Source organism: Petromyzon marinus, chromosome 38 (genome assembly GCF_048934315.1).
Source record: "Petromyzon marinus isolate PM22_M1 ecotype Great Lakes invasive population chromosome 38, UKy_Petmar_22M1.pri1.0, whole genome shotgun sequence".
NCBI classification, from domain to species: domain Eukaryota; kingdom Metazoa; phylum Chordata; class Hyperoartia; order Petromyzontiformes; family Petromyzontidae; genus Petromyzon; species Petromyzon marinus.
In genome coordinates this window covers 6954299-6975878 of record NC_133704.1, presented here as the reverse complement: position 1 = coordinate 6975878, position 21580 = coordinate 6954299, and the positions used below count along the sequence as shown (strand labels likewise).

The 21580-nt window shown below is 49.1% G+C and overlaps 2 protein-coding genes across 5 annotated transcripts in view; one reads left to right on the top strand and one right to left on the bottom strand.

The window, feature by feature from the left end:
* LRRC75A (leucine rich repeat containing 75A) overlaps nucleotides 1-12306 on the top strand; it is a 73386-nt gene extending 61080 nt beyond the window's left edge. The window contains exon 5 of the mRNA XM_076072468.1: nucleotides 5694-12306. Within this exon, the coding sequence (XP_075928583.1) occupies nucleotides 5694-6360 (667 nt within the window). The 3' untranslated portion in view covers nucleotides 6361-12306. The remainder of the gene's footprint in view (nucleotides 1-5693) is intronic.
* A 403-nt stretch (nucleotides 12307-12709) lies between these two features.
* Nucleotides 12710-21580, bottom strand: part of FKBP6 (FKBP prolyl isomerase family member 6 (inactive)) — a 44864-nt gene continuing 35993 nt past the window's right edge. For all 4 annotated transcript variants that reach the window (XM_076072609.1, XM_076072610.1, XM_076072611.1 and 1 more), the window contains one exon: nucleotides 12710-19493. Coding sequence is in view for 2 of the 4 variants with exons in the window: in XM_076072610.1 (XP_075928725.1) it covers nucleotides 19431-19493 (63 nt within the window). In the remaining 2 variants the exon portion in view is untranslated. The remainder of the gene's footprint in view (nucleotides 19494-21580) is intronic.

Here is a 21580-nt window from a genome sequence, read left to right as displayed (position 1 = left end):
TGTACGACTTGCACACTCAACACGGGGAATGGCTTTGCAAGTTGTATAATCTCCTGTAGATGTAGATGCCACTGGTTCTTTATGTCCGAGCAGATGTCCGAGCAGGCAACTGGACAGACAGGTTTGTTCGTATCTCTGAAAGTTCGAATGTTCGTAAGTAGTTGTGTCCCTGTAATTATCATTGTATGTATGTATTCGTGTATTTGACCGGGTGTGATGTGCACTCTATAAACGCGTACCGCTCTTTTGAGCCTCGTCGCGGGGAGAAGTAGAAAATAAATCCCAATGTGCCGTGCTAAAGGAGACTTTCTGGATTCACTCGCTCGACACGTCCTCCTCGGATCGTACCGAGTTCTCCTCGTGGCCCACCGATGACGGTTCGCTCGCCAAACGCTCGCCAAGCGAACCGTGGGGGCTTCTCGCGCAACAACGCAGCAGGCCGAGCCCTACGGCGGCCGCGAGGGTTGAACGGTCGAATACGTTGACGAGCGAACGTACAGAGCGACACTTGAGGGGCTTCATCCAGCGGTGGATAGACGGTGATGACGACGACGACGACAGCTTGATAGACGTCTGCCCAACAACACGTGGTCGGTTTCGCACCTCCGACTAGCACGGTTTTGGCTACGTAGTGCGAAAGAAGTTGAAGTTCAACGTACGTACATTGAGTTGCCTGACTGATAACCGAGCTCTCTGCTGAGCAAACTTTAAACGAGATGAGAAAAATAACCGAGGAGAGACGGGAGCTATGAAATCAGCTCGAGTGCAGGTGCTCGACGAATTGTTACGACGCAGGATCGTGTGGAGGTGGCTGGCGGCCGTCGGCAGGCCCTCATCCAGCAGTGGATCGACCACGGCCGGCGATGAAATCAATCGCGAAGAGCAGCCGTGGCGCGTCCAGGCTCAAACCTGCGCGGTACAATTTCCAGGGCCGAGACCTTGAGCCTCGGCTCTCGCATCTCATCATCGACGCGGAGCCCGAGAGCTTCCGTTGAAGTGGAAAGATTCGGCGGCGGCTCGGGAGGCTGAGTTGAGAGAGCCACACCGCCACCACCCACGCCTCCGACCGCCGCGTGGTCACTCGCAGCTCGTCACCGTGTTATCACTCGCAGCTCGTCACCGTGTTATCACTCGCAGCTCGTCACCGTGTTATCACTCGCAGCTCGTCACCGTGTTATCACTCGCAGCTCGTCACCGTGTTATCACTCGCAGCTCGTCACCGTGTTATCACTCGCAGCTCGTCACCGTGTTATCACTCGCAGCTCGTCACCGTGTTATCACTCGCAGCTCGTCACCGTGTTATCACTCGCAGCTCGTCACCGTGTTATCACTCGCAGCTCGTCACCGTGTTATCACTCGCAGCTCGTCACCGTGTTATCACTCGCAGCTCGTCACCGTGTTATCACTCGCAGCTCGTCACCGTGTTATCACTCGCAGCTCGTCACCGTGTTATCACTCGCAGCTCGTCACCGTGTTATCACTCGCAGCTCGTCACCGTGTTATCACTCGCAGCTCGTCACCGTGTTATCACTCGCAGCTCGTCACCGTGTTATCACTCGCAGCTCGTCACCGTGTTATCACTCGCAGCTCGTCACCGTGTTATCACTCGCAGCTCGTCACCGTGTCACGCCTCGGCTTGACGCGTCACGCCCGTGACGCGCCTCCAAAGCGTCAGGCATGGCTCGCCGGAAATAAAAAAAAATAGTTTTCTGCTGCAAAAGTTAGTTGGTGTTTTTTTTGTTTTGTTTTTCCATCGGCGAACGTCGCGGGCACGTCAGCGCCCAGTGTTGTCACCTTTGGGGTACAAAAAATAAATAGGACACATCGTGGGAGGTAGGGGAGGAGGAGGAGGGATATCTCGCACAATACCGCAGGAAGGGAGAGCTATATGCAAATGCCTTGTCTTGAGTGGTGCATCATCATTATTATTACAATGCAACTGACAAAAGCTTCTGGGAAGACATAGGTTTGTCAGGGCAATTCTGGAGAAGCCATGATACCAGGTGGCAACTTTATTGCGGTCAGTGTGATCATGAGCAACAATGCAAAGGAAATAGTATAAACGAGGCAGGAAAAAAATATTCTTAAACTGAGGTACAAGAAAGACCCAGAAGAATATCTGCCAATACTTGGACGAGGACAGAACTCCGTACAATTGTGCTGCCGTGAGTGATCTATGATTATTATTATTTGGCAACCGACAAAAACCGATCGCTTAAATGTTCCGGGAAAAGGTACACGTTTCTCAGGACGGTTATTTCAACGAGAGGACGGTCCTGGGGGAAACCGAGAACGGGTGGCAACGCTGGTCAGCGCGCACTGCCGAGCAAGCGGCAACCGTCAAATCTGGCGCTGGAGTGACATTTCTTTTTGTTAATTCGCGTTCTGGCAGCGCGACGTTTCGGGCCGAGATGGAGTTAACGCCGAGAAGGCGGCGGTGGTGTGAATCGTTAAAAAAAAAACACGGCAAATAATTCATCCTTCAAACGTTTCAAACGTGGAAATTATTAAGAAAAACCCGCAGCGTTTTATAACGCTTCAGCCAAAATGGTTTAAAAAACGAAACTAAATGCATTTTTTTTATATATATATCAGGTAAGGCCCCACTGAGCTACACACAATTTTTTTTCAGAAGCGACCTGGCCACGAACGGTAGCTCAACGAAGCGGGCTTATCGCGTGGAAAATTACAGCAGCCAAACGCTCGTCTAATTGCCGAGCGCAACACCACAGTTGCCCAGTGCTCAGGCGGTCCCTGCAAACCATCGCTACTCACGGTGTTACAGCCGTTGCTGGCGAGCACTTTTATAGAAGGCGAGTTGAGAAATGTAAACGTGGAGAGCGTGGGCGTCCATTTGTCTTCTCCCTTTCCCCCCCCCCCACCGCCGCCCTGCCAATTTTGTACAGCAATAATAAAAAAGAAAAGTACAGAAATAACAGACGTTTGCATTAACGAAAAAAAATATATAAATGCATTTTTAAATAAGTTGAAATACAATCGTGACTTTGTAGTACAGTGCATTTGATCAAGTTTTCTTTTGTTTTAAAGGCGTAAAATATTGTTAAAAAATTTTTTGACAAAAAAACGTTATTACCGCAACGTTTGTTGCTTCTCGCGCAACAAATCGCGGCGACGCGAGGGCGGCCGACACGAATGGCAAACTCGGGGGCGTCACCGCCGTGCCGCGCTGCACGTTTTAGGAGCCCAACGGAAGCGGTAAAAAAATGTTTTTTAACCCCAAGCCCTGCGGTCACAAGCCGTCGTCGTTCCTCGCGCACAATCCGTAGTTGTGGTGGGACGCGCCGTGTTTTGTTGGGAGCGCGGCGAGGAAGAAGGAATGGGAGCACGGCTCATTTGTCGCAGAGTGGCCTAGTTTCTCCGTGGCCTCCGTGACGCGCCAGTTGTGTTGCCACCGTCAGACGCCGACGAAGATTCGAATCCTACGATACGGCCGCCGCACCATGAATGCGGACCCTCATCTGTGCATTCCGTGCGTGCATCAATTTATTCCACGCACGGCTCCGCGTTCTTGATGTCGCGATCGCTCGGCTCCTCTTGAATCGACCCCAACAGATTCGATGAGCACAGCTGGGTGCAGGGCACCGAACTTCCTTGACCCACACCCTGCCCTTGACCCAGACCATGCCCTTGACCCACACCCTGCCCTTGACCCAGACCCTGCCCTTGACCCAGCCCCTGCCCTTGACCCACACCTTGCCCTTGACCCACCCCCGCCCTTGACCCAGACCGTGCCCTTGACCCAGACCCTGCCCTTGACCCTGCCCTTGACCCAGACCCTGCCCTTGACCCAGACCCTGCCCTTGGCCCAGACCCTGCCCTTGACCCACACCCTGCCCTTGACCCACACCCTGCCCTTGACCCAGACCCTGCCCTTGACCCAGACCCTGCCCTTGACCCAGACCCTGCCCTTGACCCAGACCCTGCCCTTGACCCACCCCCGCCCATGACCCAGACCCTGCCCTTGACCCAGACCCTGCCCTTGACCCAGACCCTGCCCTTGACCCACCCCTGCCCGAGTCGATGGCTCGCCGTGGTTCAGAATCTGCTGGTCGTTGTCTCGTTTGTGCCGTGTGTCTTATATTTTCCCATCGTTTTAGCGTCTGGTTCGTGCCTTCAGCCTTAAAATGTACTTGAGAATATAATTGAAATGTTTACGAATCGCAAATAACATGCCCTTATATTCACAATTTGACACAAATATCTCGAGCATTATATATATTTAAATTAATCGAATTATTAAGTCACGTTTGCCGTGCTGTGTTTACATCATCGTCACTGTCGACCATGTTCAATCCGCTGCTGGATGAATGCCTCCTCTCCCACGCCGGCATCGCCATCCGCGACGGTCCTGCGATGTGACAAGTAGCAACAATCGTCTTTTCAAAAGACACTTCAATTAAAAAAAAAAAATTAACTGGATCTTTTTAACGAACACATTTGTTTTAACTGGATGACAGATTGGAACGTGTACAAACAAATAAGCGAGCGACTGAGCGGAATACAAAACCTCACCAAATATTTTTATTTTATTTTGTGACTTACAGTATAAACAAACGTGGATTTTTTTTTTTAACGAGCATCTCATTTGGAAGCTTTGGGACATCGTTCGGAATCCTGCTCGTCAAATTAGCCCCTTACTCCTGGCTGGGGCCACTGTGTGCTGCTAATTAACGGCTGAAGGCTGGATTTTTCCGCTTCGTATCCCCCCCCCCCTTCCTTACAGCTGAGAGACCTCAAGGGTCGTGACATCGGGCCCGAGTTATTATAATTAAATAAACTCTCATTCCTCCTCGCTGCGCGGTTGAGTTGCTGCGGCATTTCTTATTATCGGTCGGAATTTATTTTGGCGCTCCTCATCCATCTCGTCGTATTTTTGTCCTGGTGATGTTTTATCCATCCTCTGAGGAATACGTGTGGGTACGATGACAGAGGGTCATCGTGGACAGGCGTAGTTTGTTCTTGAGTGCCAGTGTTTTACGACGATTATCGCTACGCCAAGCCAAACCCTAGCAGCGTTCTGGAAATTACCGAGCGAGAAATGAAGGCCCGGGGGGGGAACGCCGGCGTTTGTCCGTGGTTTTTTTTAATGAGCGGACGGGTGAATGTGAACCCGCATTCGTGACACTCCTGGCCTCCTGAATTATCGCGTCGTCAAACAAATCAACCAGACTCCTCGTAACGCACCGATCGGAACGGTGAGTGGGGTCGAAGACACTTCACGAGAGGCGATCATGGCCGGCGGTCGAGGCTGGCGACGGATTCGCAGCCAAAAGGAGCGAACGCTCCCGAGGGGACGTTCCGCCAGTTTCTTGTACATTCACCAGGGTAGCTTGCACATTCACCAGGGTAGCTTGTACATTCACCAGGGTAGCTTGTACATTCACCAGGGTAGCTTGTACATTCACCAGGGTAGCTTGTACATTCACCAGGGTAGCTTGTACATTCACCAGGGTAGCTTGTACATTCATATACCTCTGTATGTTCACTGCAGCCTCTTGTTCCTGTCCCTCCGTCGAACGTGGCCGTTGGCAGTCCATTCCCATCGGCCTCTTGCCGCGCACCGTTCACCACGGGCCTTCCGCACACTCGCAGCGATCCGTCGGCGCGCAGCTCACCGTCGCGCTTGTCACTCTTTCTCTCTCCCCCTCCCCTCCCGTGCCCTTCCGCCGCAGCACGAAGCCGGCGCTGTGCCTGGAGCCCGACGGCGGCACGCTGCCCCTGTCGGGCGTCCCGCTGGGCAGCCCGGGCCACCGGCGTGAGCTGGAGCGCGTCGCCTCCTTCCTGCAGGGCGGCTCGCCGCACCTGCGCGCCCTCAACTCGGTGGAGCTGAGCTTCGCCGAGCTCACGGACGACGGGCTGCGCCTGCTACTGCCGGGCCTCGCGGCGCTGCCCAACCTCGCCAGCCTGGCGCTCAACGGCAACCGGCTGACGCGCGCCGTGCTCCGCGACCTGGCCGAGTCGCTCAAGGAGCCGCGCTCCTTCCCGTCGCTCGCCTGGGTCGACCTGGGCAACAACGTGGACATCTTCTCGCTGCCACAGCCCATGCTGCTGGCGCTGCGCAAGCGCTGCCCCAAGCAGGGCAGCCTGCCCACCATCCACGAGGCGATGGAGGAGAAGGCGGCCGCGGCGGCCGTGGTGGTGGCGGCGGTGGCGGTGCAACGCGGCGGCTGCGGTGGCGCAGGGGGGTCGCGGGGTCACGGCGTCGCCGGCGGTGCCGCCGCCAACGGATGCTCCGGGACGACCCCGGTGACGGCGGCGGCGGCGGCGGCGTCCACCGAGGAGCCGGCTTTGGGCGGAGGGTCTGAGGAGCAAGGGGAGCGCGGGACGGCGGTCAGATGACTCGTCGCTCGGGCGCGCTTTAAAGCTCCCGCAGCGGACGACGCGTTACTTTCTGACCGATTCAAACGAGGCGACGTTTCAGGCCTCCTCCAAGCCGTCGCCGATCCCTTGAGCGTTGGATATAGAGATCATGCCTGATCCTCGGCTCACGACGATGACCACGACCGCGGCGACGTGCGTAGGTTACATCCAGATGGAGATGAAGGGGCCGTCGGGGGCAGTTGCCGTCGACGGCGTCGCACGCTGCGCCTCGTGCACAGTCGCCGCGTGACCTCCAGCGACCCCCTCCTGCAGCGTCAAACCTGCCGGCTTCACGTCGCTGGCCCGTTAGTAGCCGACAGGTTTGGGCGATCTCCCTGCGCAGGTGGCACATTGAGCAGCACTCGCCTCAGTCGCAATCAGGCAGAGCCGGTGGTGGATGTTCTCGCAGTAGGCGAGCACGCGCGGGCACACGTTCACGCAAAACGCAAACGCGCGACGGAGTGCAGCAAGGAACGGCACGGACGCGTCTCATAAAGCGGCGCGGTGCGTTTGGGCGCGCGTCACGCTCCGGAGAGGGCTCACTCTCACACCGACACCCTCACTGCCCAAGGTCTCCCTTGCGAAAGAGACTGCTGACCGAGACCGGGTTCTCACCTGGACACCTACGCTGCCAGCTGTGCCCGCTCGCGATGGGCCAATTGGTACGACACATGACTCACGGCTCAACATTGCTACGTACGGCCCGCGATCCTTTTAGACGATGTTAGAGATGTGGAATTCTCAATACCGGGCAGGTTGCAGAGGGCATAAGAGGATAAGTCTTCGGTGGATCGTGCTCACGTCCGCCGGGAAGCTGCCGCGGCGTATAGGGGTCCGCACGCCGGACATTGTAATCCAGAGGTCACCGCTTCGATTCCATGTCTCGGAGCACAAAGGAGTGCGACGAGGTAACGGGTAATCCCACCTCTTTCCAAGACGTGTCTCGAAGTGTAGGCCAAGTACCCACCAAAGGGAGCTCTCTAGAGATGCCTCTAACGAGTAGTTAACGCCCCCCAGTTCAACAGAATCAGAATGTTGATTTATACTGGAGGAATCCGATGAGCGATGAAGCTCTCTTTTCACAGATGTCCAGGTAGAAGAGGATAAGTCTTCAGTGGATAGTAATTTTACACGTCGCTGGAGGTATTTGATTATTTAATATTCTTGGTCTTTCCACTGCCCCCCCTCAACCAACCCCCCCCCCCCCTCCCCAGTTCCAATTGCACTACCGGCATCATGTCGCAAGACAGGGAGAATCCTTGTAGATATCTGCCGGCAGTAGTGTGCCCCACGTGTTCAAAGAACCGACTTTGTCTTGAAAAACAAAGCCCCGGTACGGGGGGGGGGGGGGGAGGAGAGAAGGGGGGGGCACACACTTTCCCCTACACCCTTCTATGAGATTGTTTTTACAATTATTTAAATTCTCCTAGCTGGAATTTAGCCAAAACCCAAGAGCAAAACCAAATATGATGGTAGGGTTTTTTTGCGTGTGTGTGTGTGCGCTTGTGTTTTTTGGTTTATTACTGTTCGAGCCAAGATCCATCTTGCTCTTGGCAGCTGAGAACCTGGCCACTGATGCCCAGATTCGAACCCAGGACTCTCTTAGTGGTGCCGTCTGACCTGTGAACCCCACTCCCCACCACCCCCCCCCCCACCCCCGGGGTCACGTCAATATTTGAATAGTTTATTTTTAAAGACCTATCATATTCGAGATTTACAAGAACAGGAAGGACACTCGTCGCGAGTGACCTCGTGTGTGTCTGGGATCGTGGTTACACGCGTACGTGGGGAAATTAACACCAGGGCGTTTTAAATAGGTCCGGATATCGCCCTTCTGTATGCTTCAAGAATACCGTGTCTAAATGGATTGTTCAATAGATGTTTTTTTGTGCAGCTTAAACAGAGATGCGTGTATATGTATGTTAGTAAATATATGTTCGTAAACATATACACGGCTTTAGACACTAAATAAATAAAATAATATTATGGTAAATTATAAGATTATATCTAATGCTTGGTGAACGCTTTCCCTCGTCCTACTGCCATTGGCCTTTGGGGTTGTTTGACCATACTTCACCACGCTGGTCAGTGCGGAATGGTAAAATGGGTGCAGGCCCCGGACCGGCTCAAATTTCGCTCGCCACTGATGTCAGCCGGGCCAGGAATCGAACTTATGTCAGCGAGTTCATAGCGAAGTGTTTGCCAACCATTGCCATTCACCATTCAAATGTGTCCACATATTTGGTGACAAAACAAAGATAGCCTGTATAGCCTCAACAGGCTGTTGGGCAAGTGCCATTAGTGGAACACATGATTCGGCTGGAACGGCGAATTGCATGGTGGGGTGGGCAGCGCAACTCCCGGCCACCTTTGTCTCCCTCGTGCCGATGTTTACACGTTGCACCAGGGTAAGGTTATGTCAACCTCGAGGAGGTCCAGGACCGGTTCAGATATTCATCACCATTGTTGGCCGTGCGTTAACCACTACAAGACCCCTGCCCACCAACGGCGTGTGTGCACAAAACGTGCAAAACGCACACACGCAAAACAAGATCATTGAGCAAAAGGACGATAAAAAAAATCCTTTGGCCAAGAGATTGCAAAATATATTAGAAAAGCGAATAAGTTCTGGGTAAAACCAACGTATCGCGTTTTTTTTATTTATGAAAAAAAACATCCTTATAGAACCCAGAATATAGAGTGTGGATTTCAGAAAGATGGAAAAGCAACAGATAGCGGTGTAACACGTGCGACGTAATGCACCCTCAGAAAACTAGAGATCGAACGAGGTAGTCAAGGCCCACGGTTTTTCCTTTTATAAATCGCGGATCTGAATGGTTTCAAAGCATTAATGGAATCCTGCGAGAAGCGTGAAGGCCGGGGACCCTTCGCAATTTGGCGCTCCGATTAACGGCGGACCATTACTTCTGCCGAGCCACTCGTATTCTTCAATCCGAATGATACGGCCATGACCTTCAAGAATCGCCGAAATGCGATTGCTGAATTTCTACGTTGGGTTGCGTGAATTGTTATTCAGCTTGCCGATGAGCTGAAACTTCAATGACAATTACAAGTTCAACGTCTACGCGCGTGGCCATTTAATTTGTTTGGTTCCGTCGGGTGGTGGAGGGCGTTTTACGGCACAGTTGGCTTAAACGTTACATGGCCTGACCCAAAAATCGACTGTGTATCACAAAGGTACAACGCAGAGGGGCAGCTCCAATTTACTGCGTCTTGATATCTCATTCTCCGCTTTGAAGGTTTTGATGCCAACCATGCCAAGAATGCCTGACCCAAGCACCGTAGTTACCTTTGTTGATTCTTATTATTACAATTGTTTACCCAAGAAAGCCTTACCGACTTTCAAGACTATTTTATCAGGCGGGCTCTTCAAGTGTTCACAAGTAAAGGGCGATGTTGCATTGTGTCGTCCCAATTGAGAAATGTGCAGGTTATTTTTCTTTTGCATTGAGGGATGTTTGGCCGATACCAGGTAAAATAAGTAATAATGTTTTAGCTACGAGAGAAAAAACCGGATAACCCGGGGGAAAACCAATGCATAAACACGAGGGAGAGCATACAGACTCCGCACAGAGGTGCCCGAGGTCAGGAATCGAACCCAGGCGCGTCTTTCTGCGACGCACGAATGTTACCACCGTGCGAACCTCTCCCTCCGCCCGATGGAACGCGGCCCTTTTGTGTCAGCTGTGCGCGCGTGTTAGCGACCGTGCCAACGCGCACCAGCGTGTTGGCACGGTCTCGCGTGCTCATTTAACCGAATGTCAGTCTTTACGCAAGAATGTTTTCCCCCCCCCTTTTAATCGTAAGCTGAGAACCAATTGTTTACAAGAGGCGCTATCTTACAACTCGCGAATGTAAAATGTTAACAAAATGTAATTACGGCGACAGCAGCAGCCAGGGCGACACACAGCCTTGCTCACAACAGAGAATACGGGTGGGTTTATACCTTAAACAGGAGCGCGCCGTGTTCACGTCCGCCGGGAGCTGCCGCGGCGTATAAGGGTCCGCACGCCGGACATTGTAATCCAGAGGTCACGGCTTCGATTCCATGTCTCGGAGCACAAAGGAGTGGGACGGGGTAACGGGCAATCCCACCTATTCCCAAGACGTGTCTCGAAGGAGTTAACGTCCCCCAGTTCAACAGAATCAGAATGTTTATTTATACTGGAGGAATCCGATGAGCGACGAAGCTCTTTTTTTTCCACAGATGTCCAGGTAGGAGAGGGTCACAACGTCACAGCAAACAGTGCGAAGACACGATAGGAGTGCAAAGTGTAGGAAAGGTAAGCAAATTACTAACGCGACAAATCTCATGTTTATTTTACCAGGTAAAGCCCACTCGGCTATGAGCCTGTTTTTCACAAGCGACCTGGGCACAAATGATAGCTCGACAAAATGGCCTATCGCGTGGAAATGTTCCGGACGAACGCCGACGCGAGGGTGGTAAGGGAGTGCCATCCCCAGGGGATATCCGTGCGAATGTTCCACGGTGATGAGGGAGGAATGCGAGACCCCTCCTCGCACCCCTCTTCCAATGCCACACCCGAGCTTTGCCAGCGTGCGGCGCTCACTTCCGGTGAGCACGGTTGGCTACGTCCGGCGGCTATTTGCCGAGCCGAGCCAGAACCAAACCGTGCTACCCTGACCTGACATCTAAATCTGGTCCGCGTGGCCAGGCAGGACCAGGCGCGACGTTAATCGTTTTCGTCACACTTGGCGTCGGGCGCTTACGCTCGGACGCGCGACGTCAACGGCGTCAACGGCAGAGTTCGGATTCTGTGGTGGAAAAATACGTGGTGCTTGCCAGACTGGCACGGCACAGCCCCGGCACGATTCGGTTGTGAAGTGGAAAAGACGCGTGTTCCTATATCCAACGAGCGCCGCACGACCACGAACTCCATGCGCGGCACCCATCGGCAAAGCCGCTTACGAAGAGAGACCTTCCCAAAAAATATATAACGAGAAAATAAAAGTGATTTCCTTGCAAAAGGTTTCCGTTTTGGTGTTTTTACCATCTTGACACCTGGTTTATTGCCAGAAAGGGTCATCAAACCTATTCTTATACAGTTACAAACATTCTGACGAGTCTTCTGTAAAAACACCGCGGATTTTTTCCTTTTGCCATGCGGCGCAAGTCAACCTCTTTGTAGTCGTGTCGAGGACTTGTGTGGTTTTTTTTTGCTTGTGGAATGAAATCCAACGATGACATCTGGGGAGGAGAGCCGTCAACCGTGGGCGACGAGCCCGGGATGTCCTCGAGCTGGGCTGGCGGGGGGGGATATTCGATGATTTAACTAATCGCTCATTCCAAACCCATCATCAGTCCCGAGTGCTCGGCTAAATAAGAGAAGACACGAAAACAGTCGTGGAGGGGTAGAGGTTGCGGCGGGGGGGGGGGAAGTCTCACCTCTGTTGCCACGCGTGCCGCCGGATGGGAGGTGACGTTATCGGCATCGCCACGATGGGCCCGTGTCACGCTCCCCACTACTCGTACCTGTAAAGCTGGGGGGGGGGGGGTGGGGGGTTTCCTGCCTTCGGGAGATTTATTCACTTGCCCCGAGTAAGAGACTGCAGAAAAAAAAACCACGAAATTATTTTAATACTTTTTGTCGATTCATTGTCTTCTTAGCCCCAGCTCTATGGGCGCGCGCTGGCCGTGTTTTGACAGCGTGTGCATCGATGTAAGAAAAAAAAGTGTCGCATTTGGCTCCGTGACGATCCTCGCCTTGCTTGCGCCCCCTTGCCCCCGCCGCCGTCTTGAACGTCCCGTCAACGTCCCGTCAACGTCCCAACAACGCTCTTGCGAGTCACGCTGCGGTCGCGAGGAATAAACGCTGCACTCGTCGGCAGACGCCTGGTGGTGGAAGATGCTTTATATGGGAAATAAAAGCATATTTTGTATTGCTCCTTGGTCCGCGATCGCATTCATTTTTGCTCGCCTGCGGGAGAGGAAAGTTAAGTCTATCCCGATGCTCCAGTAGGTAGGATGAGCAAGACGCGTTTCTCGAGAATTTATGCGGTGGTGGGAGACAACGTTGGCGTTTGGCGGTGGCTGGAATTAGAAAAGCAACCACCAGTGGTGGTGGCAAGGCGTCAGCACACCGAGCTAATGTAGAGAACGCCCAGCAAAGGTCAAGGTGGACTAGATACGTGAAATATGGGTTGCGTCAAATCAAATCTCAAAGACACCCACCACACGTGCATGATAACATTTGCACGCAATTATAAACATGTACAAATCAAGATTCCTTGATGGCAATTTATTCTACAAAGGATTTTTAAAAAAAATTGTTCCACCGTGAAGAAGTTGAAAGGATTTTGTTTTTATTGTAATTCACAAAAATGACAAGTCAACAACAGTCCAAAATTTTACAACAGGGGGCTTGCGAATACCCACACGGGGGGCCAATCAATGGCACAAATGCTTCATACGAAAAAGCGTAAATGGTAACGAAGCCTTAAAATAAACGCAACAATTTTTTTTGCGATGCTGCACATGCCCAAACAATTACAAAAATCAACACATTCGTCATAAGACCGCTCTGGAGAAGGGCCCACGTGACCGCTGAAGACAAAGGAGGGCAGTCGTCCCCGGCACACAAGAGCAAACCCTTCCCACCCCCCCCCCCTCTCGCGGGTTTAGCGAGCGTGACCCGCGTGCCAAATTTCTCGAGGTTCGGTTCGCCGATCGCACTCCTGTGGCTCGACCTTTCGCGGTCGGCCGCGATATCCCTCCACGCGTCGTTACTGCAGAAGAACACGCATTACGACCCGTGGACCAAACCCGACTTTCCCACTTGCCATAGACTTTGCAGTTCCCGGTTTTGCCGATTGCGGCTATTTCCAAGAACGTAACCCCCCCTCACCCTCCCCCGCGATGGGCAAGGGTTTGCTGTATATTTGCTTTCAATTGTAGACGCATCCAACACAAAACAGCAAAATGCTCTTATTTTGTAGACTATAGTAGGTTGGCAATGTAACAATTCACTCACCCGCTCATCTAATGGATTTCACTACGTAACACGATTTTTGTTCCTGGGTAGTGTTATTTTTGAATTGTTTATGCCTCAAAAAGGATAGAAAATGGATATTATTACATACTCTTTGGTTCTTTCGGTAAAGTCACGTAGGTAGAAATAAAATCAAACAAATCACGACGTTTCGATCGCAACACAAGCAATCTTAATCAGGTGGAACAACCACAGCAAGAAAAATTGCTGAAGTTGGCGTTTTTTTTAAAGTAAAGATTGCTTGTGTTGCGAACGAAACGTCGTAATTTGTTTTATTTTATACCTACTACGTGACTGTACCGAAAGTACCGAAGAGCATGGATTCCTGCAGTCACGAAAGCTTCAAATCAAGATGGGTATTATTCCCCACGAACTTTGCATACATACACACGTACGCCCACCGTACGTACTATACGCATCGTCTCACCGCGTCGTCTCTCTCTCTCTCGGGCGTTCCGTCTCACCCCTACCGCCCCCGTCTCTTCTGTGCCACCTCTTTCTGATGCACCGTCCGCCTTCGCCGCTTCCCTTGTACACGTGCTGTGCGCGTTTCCCCTGCACGGCCCCGTACGCCATCTCTCGTTGACAGTATTTCGACGTTCGTCGTAAAATCGCATCCGCTGTCGTGCTTTCTTGCCTGCCTCAATTGTTTCCACCTCCGCAACGTAAAACATTTGCATAACATTTGCATACCATTTGCATGACCTGCACATCGATTGGGTGTTCTCGATAGTGACCTACCGGCAATACACGAGGGTTAGGTATCTGTACCTATCAAGGTTACATAAATAAGCACGTAACCATGTAAACATCATATATCACTGCATGTACGGTAAAAGTTTCTATTGTTAAACCAGGTGAAAACTCAAGGATACCAAGATAGTCTCCTTGGAAAGAGTGACCTGGGGCACTGGTCTGCCAGTAGGGGGCAATGACTGCTATGCATAGTCCCAAGGGAGTAATCTGCGGTGCAGTTTTTGAATTCGGCAAATTTGGACCCCTGACCGACACTGGCACACAATGTCCTACTCTTGCGAATGAGATCAGGGGATCATTGCCATTGAACGTGAGCGAAACAGACGATTGCGTGTTGCATTAAGGTTATTACTACAGGAGACTCTTGATTATCCGCGTTGGTTATCAGATTTGCGGATTAACCACGCACCTCAGATTTTGACGTAAATTAATATCTCGTGGATGTTCCCTTAAGCCCAAATTAATAATCTAAAGACAGTTATACATTCTTGGAAATGTTTATGCCATGTCACATGCTTAAACCCAATGTGCTCCGGTTAATGTAATCCACTTGATCGCCTCTACAGTACAGTAGTTGCATATCTTTACAACACTGGGCGGAATTTGATTTCGATTGGCGTGGCTCTGATCACACTTTACTGAGAGCAGTAAAGTGTGAGCACTGAGCACACACGATTGATGGTTCGTACTACAATTATTCTTTGGTAATGAACAAACAAAATTTTCTTAACTTAAAACACAATTTATACCTATATAAGTGTTTTTTGGCATATATCTACGAAAAATGGATAATTTTGAATTATCCACGGTCGTCCTCCCCACCATGAGTCTACCGGATGTTTTATCAATTTTTTGAGCAGGTAAGGCCCACTTAGCTATATAGCTCTTTTTCAGAAGCGATCTGGCCACAAATGACAGCTCAACTAAGTGGCTTATCACCATGTGGAAATTCAGCCACATTATAAAGGCGGCCTCCTGAATCAAACCGTGAACCTCCGCACGTCACCGCGGTAGATCCACTAAACAAGAAAACCGTTGATGTTACATGTACAGGGACTCCTCTACTTACGAACGAGTTAGGTTCCAGGTCTGTTCGTAGGTCGATTTGCTCGCAAGTCCAACTTTGCTCCTGTCGATTCCAAACATGTTGTACGACATGTACACTAAAGACGGGGATGGCTTTAAAAGTTGTATAATCTCCTGTAGATGCCACTGATTCTTCATGTTAATCAAATGTAGATGCCACCGCCATCTATTGCGCGGTGGTTTAACTTAAGACTATCGGTCCAAGCAGGCAACTGAACATACGCACAGGCTTGGTCGTAAGTAGAGGAGACCCTGTACAAGTCAGAATCAGAATGTTTCTAATCAGAACCTGTATTTACCCTGGAGAAAGCGGATGAGCTATAAAGCTATTTTTCCACAGATGTACAGGTGGGGCAGGTCAGAAAGTAACAATGAAGACAAAAAACTATTAGAGTGCAAAGTATAGGGAAAGGATTACAAATCGCTAAAAAATAAATACGTAAATAGGAATCAAATATCCCAGTTCAAATTGCATAAGTACACCAATTCTCAAATTTTGGCAAGGCAGCAAAACAACAGCAAACATCATCACACCTCCTGACTTTGACATTCCTCCTCAAAAACGAGGGCGTAACCACCAACCGCATCAGAACATCAACAGGCCGATGTACACAACTCCTTCATAAATGGAGACATTAAAGACCCAAGCCACCGTACGATTATGGCAATGCAACCCAAATTAAAGGCCAGAGTAAACCACTGACACGTAGCCATTCACGACTAATATAACGATTCATAATGGATTTCTTGGGTCATATTGCAGAAATCAAAATGTCCTCCAGGCCTAGGCCTAAGCCTGGAGGACATTTTCTAAATTCTGGCTACTGCTGCCTGACGATGCTGGACGTAATCTCCAGCGGGAAATGCCGCACCCATGTAAACTTTGTGACATCGATCTCCAACAAACTTCTTTCACACCGTACGTAGCCAACCGTGCTCCTGAAACAGTTATAAATCGGCATGTTCCTAATTGTGAATCGTAAATCACTGTAGTCTGCGCCTCTTCAACGGAGTAAAACTACACAAAACCTTCCCTGTAGCCCTAACGTCGTGGCTAGCAGACCTCAACATTCTGCTCCTGAACTGATTGCTGCCAACATCGGCAATGGGGAAAGAAAAACAATATTTTGCATGGTCAATTGGTCATGGGGGGGGGGGGGGCAGGTGCAAGTATGACTCCTAGCTGTGGGCATCGTCACGCCTCTTTCGACCGCCCATAGACAGCATTGACTAAACAAAAAAAATAGAAAAACATTTGATTAACAAATGTGGACAGATGGACTCTGGTAGCGCAAGAGGATTTTTTTTGTCCGAACCCTGGTTATATTGGCACCAAGGCGAATTAAAGTTTCCCCGAGCAGTTTCTAAAAACTAGATTAAAAGCTTTCGTGACTGCAGGAATGACTCTTTGATTTTTTCGGTAAAGTCACGTAGAAATAAATTAAGTTTTTAATCTAGTTTTAACCATCTCTACGGGGAGGATTTGCCAGTGCTTGTTTGTTACACACTTAACTTCGAATTTAGCAATCTTTGGAAGAACGTAATCAACCAGGCTATGCGTTAACTGTGTGTTAATCAACTCCGTGTTGCATTGCATTACACTTCCTAATTTTACTAAATTTGCTTTCTCGTTGCTTGTTTGTTTCGAAGTCCAGTGCCTAGCTCCTCTGTCTGCTTTGGGCACGCCGTGCTTGTTTGTTCCACACAACTCTCTCATTGTTCTCTACCCCCCCCCCATCTCTATTTAAGAGAGAGACACACAGGCGTTGTTTCTGTATGCCTGTGTGTGGCTCTCTCTGTTTGTCTCTGTGTGAGTCTCTCTCTGCTTGTGTGTCTATGTGTCTCCGTGTCTGTGTTTTGTCTCTCAAATTTAGCAATCTTGGGAAGAACGTAATCAACCAGGTAGGGTGTTGACTGTTACGTTAGCCGGCTCTCTGTGTTGTATTGCATTATATTTTGCTAAGTTTACCAGGTTTGTTTTCTCATTCATTTGTGCCTGATGACGATTGCTTGTGTTGCAATCGAAACGTCGTATTCTATTATTTCATTTCTTTCTACGTGACTATACCAAAATAACCAAATAGTAGTTTGTAAATAACCTACTCGGCTATTGTATTTTACCAGGTAAAGCCCACTGCGCTATCAGCTTGAATTCAGAGGCAACCTGGCTACATGTAATGATAGCTCATGGAATTGGCTTTATAGTCACATGTGGGAATTCACAGTTGCAGCCAAATAATCTAAACACGTTAATTCTAAATTTAGAGGGTAAATCCGGAGGACCCGGCGAAGATGGACTGCCCTGTTACTCCTCTTCCCACTCCTCCCAGCGCACACCCTGCTCTTAGCGAACAGCATCCGTGACAAACGTGTGACTTTCCATCAACCACTAACAAGTTCAATCGCTTCCCGTCTTCATCAAAAGGCAAAACGGGGGGACATTCAAAGCTATTTTCCAATTCCGCAGTCACGGGCTAAGCCACCCACATCTGGGGTCATTTCCTCCGCTCTTCCGTCTCTGTCAGACTGCGCATGCCGCTCCGGTAATCTATCGCGATCCATTCTAATAACGCGGCCACCGGAGAATTAGTGCGGCTTTTTTAAACAAATGCGTCCTCGTGTTTTTTTTTTTACGCCCAGGACATCCTTTACGTTGTCAGCAGAAATCCAATATTCTACGGGATTCCACCGACTCTTTGCACTGATAATCCCCAAGACCTGAGCACGAGCCTTCTCGCGTTAGCATAACATGCGATCCAGGGGTCTCGTTTAATCGCACGTTAATGCCGCAAAAAAAACGAGCAACCGGGACGTTATAAAGCTATTAAAAAGCGCGTAGTCAGACACTCTTCATATTACGTTTTCGTGTGTGGAGTGTGCAATTTTCCACACGCCCCGCACACCCATATAATCTGGTCAGCCAATTAATGGACTCAATACATCTCTTTATATGCAGTAAAACCTTGGATTGCGAGTAACTTGGCCTGCGAGTGTTTTGCAAGACGAGCAAAACATTTAAATAAATATTAATTTGATAAACGAGCGAGGTCTTGCAATACGAGTAGTGTACGTATACGCTTTGTCTGCCGAGCGTCACGTGATCACAACTGATATGCGAGTGCTTTGATATACGAGTGCTTTGGATTACAAACACGTTTCCGGAACGAATTATGCTCGCAATCCAAGGTTTTACTGTATAGCCAACTAGCCCATGCCAAAGTTTTCAATAAATGTATTAGCCTAATATGATTTTTAGTTTTACAATTTTTAAGCTATGATCAGAGACTTTACTGCAAAAATGTTGCATTTAATCCACAAAAAAATAATTGTTGACGACTTGAGTCTATTTCTTATACTTAAAGACGTACACCCATCAGAAACTGCTCAATTTCAAGATTCCGTTCTTTTTTTATGAGAAAGAACAAAAAAATATATTAACGTAATCCTCTACCTTTTACCGTTTTGGAATGGTTCAGATACGATAAAAAAAATGCGATTCTTTCATTCAAAACTGCTTGAATCCGAAAAAATATAGAATGCCTCTGTTCAACACCATCAAACGAAAAAACCCTGCAATCTTATATTTGAATGGTTTCTGAATGACACGCACAAACATGTTTATGGGGTACTTGATCGAGATTTGGGGGGCCTTAAAATGAAAAATCTCGGATTTTCGGATGTTTTTCTGTTGTTTACGTCCTAAACGTAACCTCTGTACCAAATGTCAGCTTTCTACCTTGTTAGAAAATAATATAGAAGTATTTGAGACGCATTAAGGTCTTTATTTATATAGGTGATCATGTCTGCTCTTCCTCAGCGCACTGCGATCTCCAACAAGGCTACAAAAATTATCTTAGTCCGTGTCTTCATTCAGACTCGCTAGTTTCGTCTCGTCACGGTCGTGCTTTCGTCTTTGGCCGAGCAGTCGTAGTCATCGTCGCCGTAACTTCAACAGTTCCGTCCGCTCACAAGCGATCGTCGACTCAAAATAAAAACACAAACACCACCCCCCCCCCCCCCCCGTTGATGAATATTTCCATCGGTAGTTTTGTAAAAGAAAATTAACACTGCTGCCTCCCCGCCCCTCCGGTTTACAAAACGGTACGAACAGAAAAGCAACCCCCAAAAAACCGTTGGGCGTTGCTTTTACAGTTTCGTTGAAAAGGTTACGTGGCCTTAATCCCGTGGACAAGCATCCTGCGAGTTCTTCTTCCGTATCTTCACCAGGCTGCCAGGGCCCTGGAAAAAAAAGAGTCCGATTATTGATTAAACGAGTGAAAAATATCCCCAGCGGTCCGACCAACATCAGCCACGCCAATACATTGTACTCGATCACAGTAAATACTCAATACAAGTCATCGGACAACGTTGCTGTGGTGTAATGGTGAGCACACTGCACTTGTAACCCAGAGGTCGAGGGTGGGGGGGGGGGGGATCCATCCTGCTGAGGGTAAGGGTGCAGCCCTGCAATGGCTTGCTTACAGAAGGCCCTCTTGCTCTAGAGAGCTGCTCTTCTGGGTATTTGGTCTACTCTAGCATGCTGGGCCACACGTCTTGGACCAAGAAGTGGGAATATCCACATTTTACTCCACCACGCAATGACCTGTCGATTGACTCACTGCGGCGAGTCAATCGGTGACCTCCGGATTGGAAGTCCAGCGTGCCGACCATTACACTACGACAGCTCTCCTTTCTCACGACACACGCATTACACAGTGTGCGCACCGTAGTCAATTACTTATAATTAATGCAGATCACGTGCAAATAGTAGCGGGAGCAATGGTTTTTCATCTGACTCGCTCAGCTCGTACATGCAATTATATTGCGTGAAACAGTGAAGCAGATATTTATAATTAATGTGATGCCTCATTAACCTATTCAGCGGGCAAGCTCTGCTGGACCATGACTCCCATTCAAAGGCTTTTAGAATTTTGAGGCAACACAGGCATTTAAAACAATGCATGTAATGATTCACTCATAAGGCCAGCGATTAGATGATTTTCACGAATTGGGCGTCACAATTGGGACTCCAGGATCTACCCTTTTAAGTCTCCTTTGACCATCTAATTTGTATTGTTCTCTATTGTGTTCCATTCTAGGTTGTACAATGGAAGTTTTTCCCAATTATTGGGCTGAAATTTACTCTTTTTTTTTAATCTCCAAAAATCCGACTAAGATACGGTCTTTTTGAATGATCCGAAAATGTGTTATTTTTGTGTTTCGGATTAAATCCGAAAGTATCACTCAGACGGAAGTGACATCACTTAGACTACCGTCATTTCCGTGCTTTTCTGGCAACAGCTGTGTCACATGTAACGTGACACCACTGTTGTTGCCACCACGAACATACGTCAAAATTATTACGGGGCGCAAGTTATCCTAAATTAAAAGAAATCCGAACAAGACACCAAAATCGTCCAAAAAAAACCGAAATCCAAACTATGTTTTTTTCCCCCCATCCAAAACGAATTTCTTGTTTACAGTGAGGGAAAAAAGTATTTGATCCCCTGCTGATTTTGTACGTTTTCCCACTGACAAATGATCAGTCTATCATTTTAATGGTACGTTTATTTGAACAGTGAGAGACAGAATAACAACAACAAAATCCAGAAAAACGCATGTCAAAAATGGTATAAATTGATTTGCATTTTAATGAGGGAAATAAGTATTTGACCCCCTCTCAATCAGAAAGATTTCTGGCTCCCAGGTGTCTTTTATACAGGTAACGAGCTAAGATTAGGAGCACACTCTTAAAAGGAGTGCCCCTAATCTCAGCTTGTTACCTGTATAAAAGACACCTGTCCACAGAAACAATCAATCAATCAGATTCCAAACTCTCCACCATGGCCAAGACCAAAGAGCTCTCCAAGGATGTCAGGTATAAGATTGTAGACCTACACAAGGCTGGAATGGGCTACAAGACCATTGCCAAGCACCTTGGTGAGAAGGTGACAACAGTTGGTGTGATTATTCGTAAATGGAAGAAACACAAAAGAACTGTAAATCTCCCTCGGCCTGGGGCTCCATGCAAGATCTCACCTCGTGGAGTTGCAATGATCATGAGAACGGTGAGGAATCAGCCCAGAACTACACGGGAGGATCTTGTCAATGATCTCAAGGCAGCTGGGACCATAGTCACCAAGAAAACAATTGGTAACACACTACGCCGTGAAGGACTGAAATTCTGCAGCGCCCGCAAGGTCCCCCTGCTCAAGAAAGCACATATACATGCCCGCCTGAAGTTTGCCAATGAACATCTGAATGATTCAGAGGGCAACTGGGTGAAAGTGTTGTGGTCAGATGAGACCAAAATGGAGCTCTTTGGC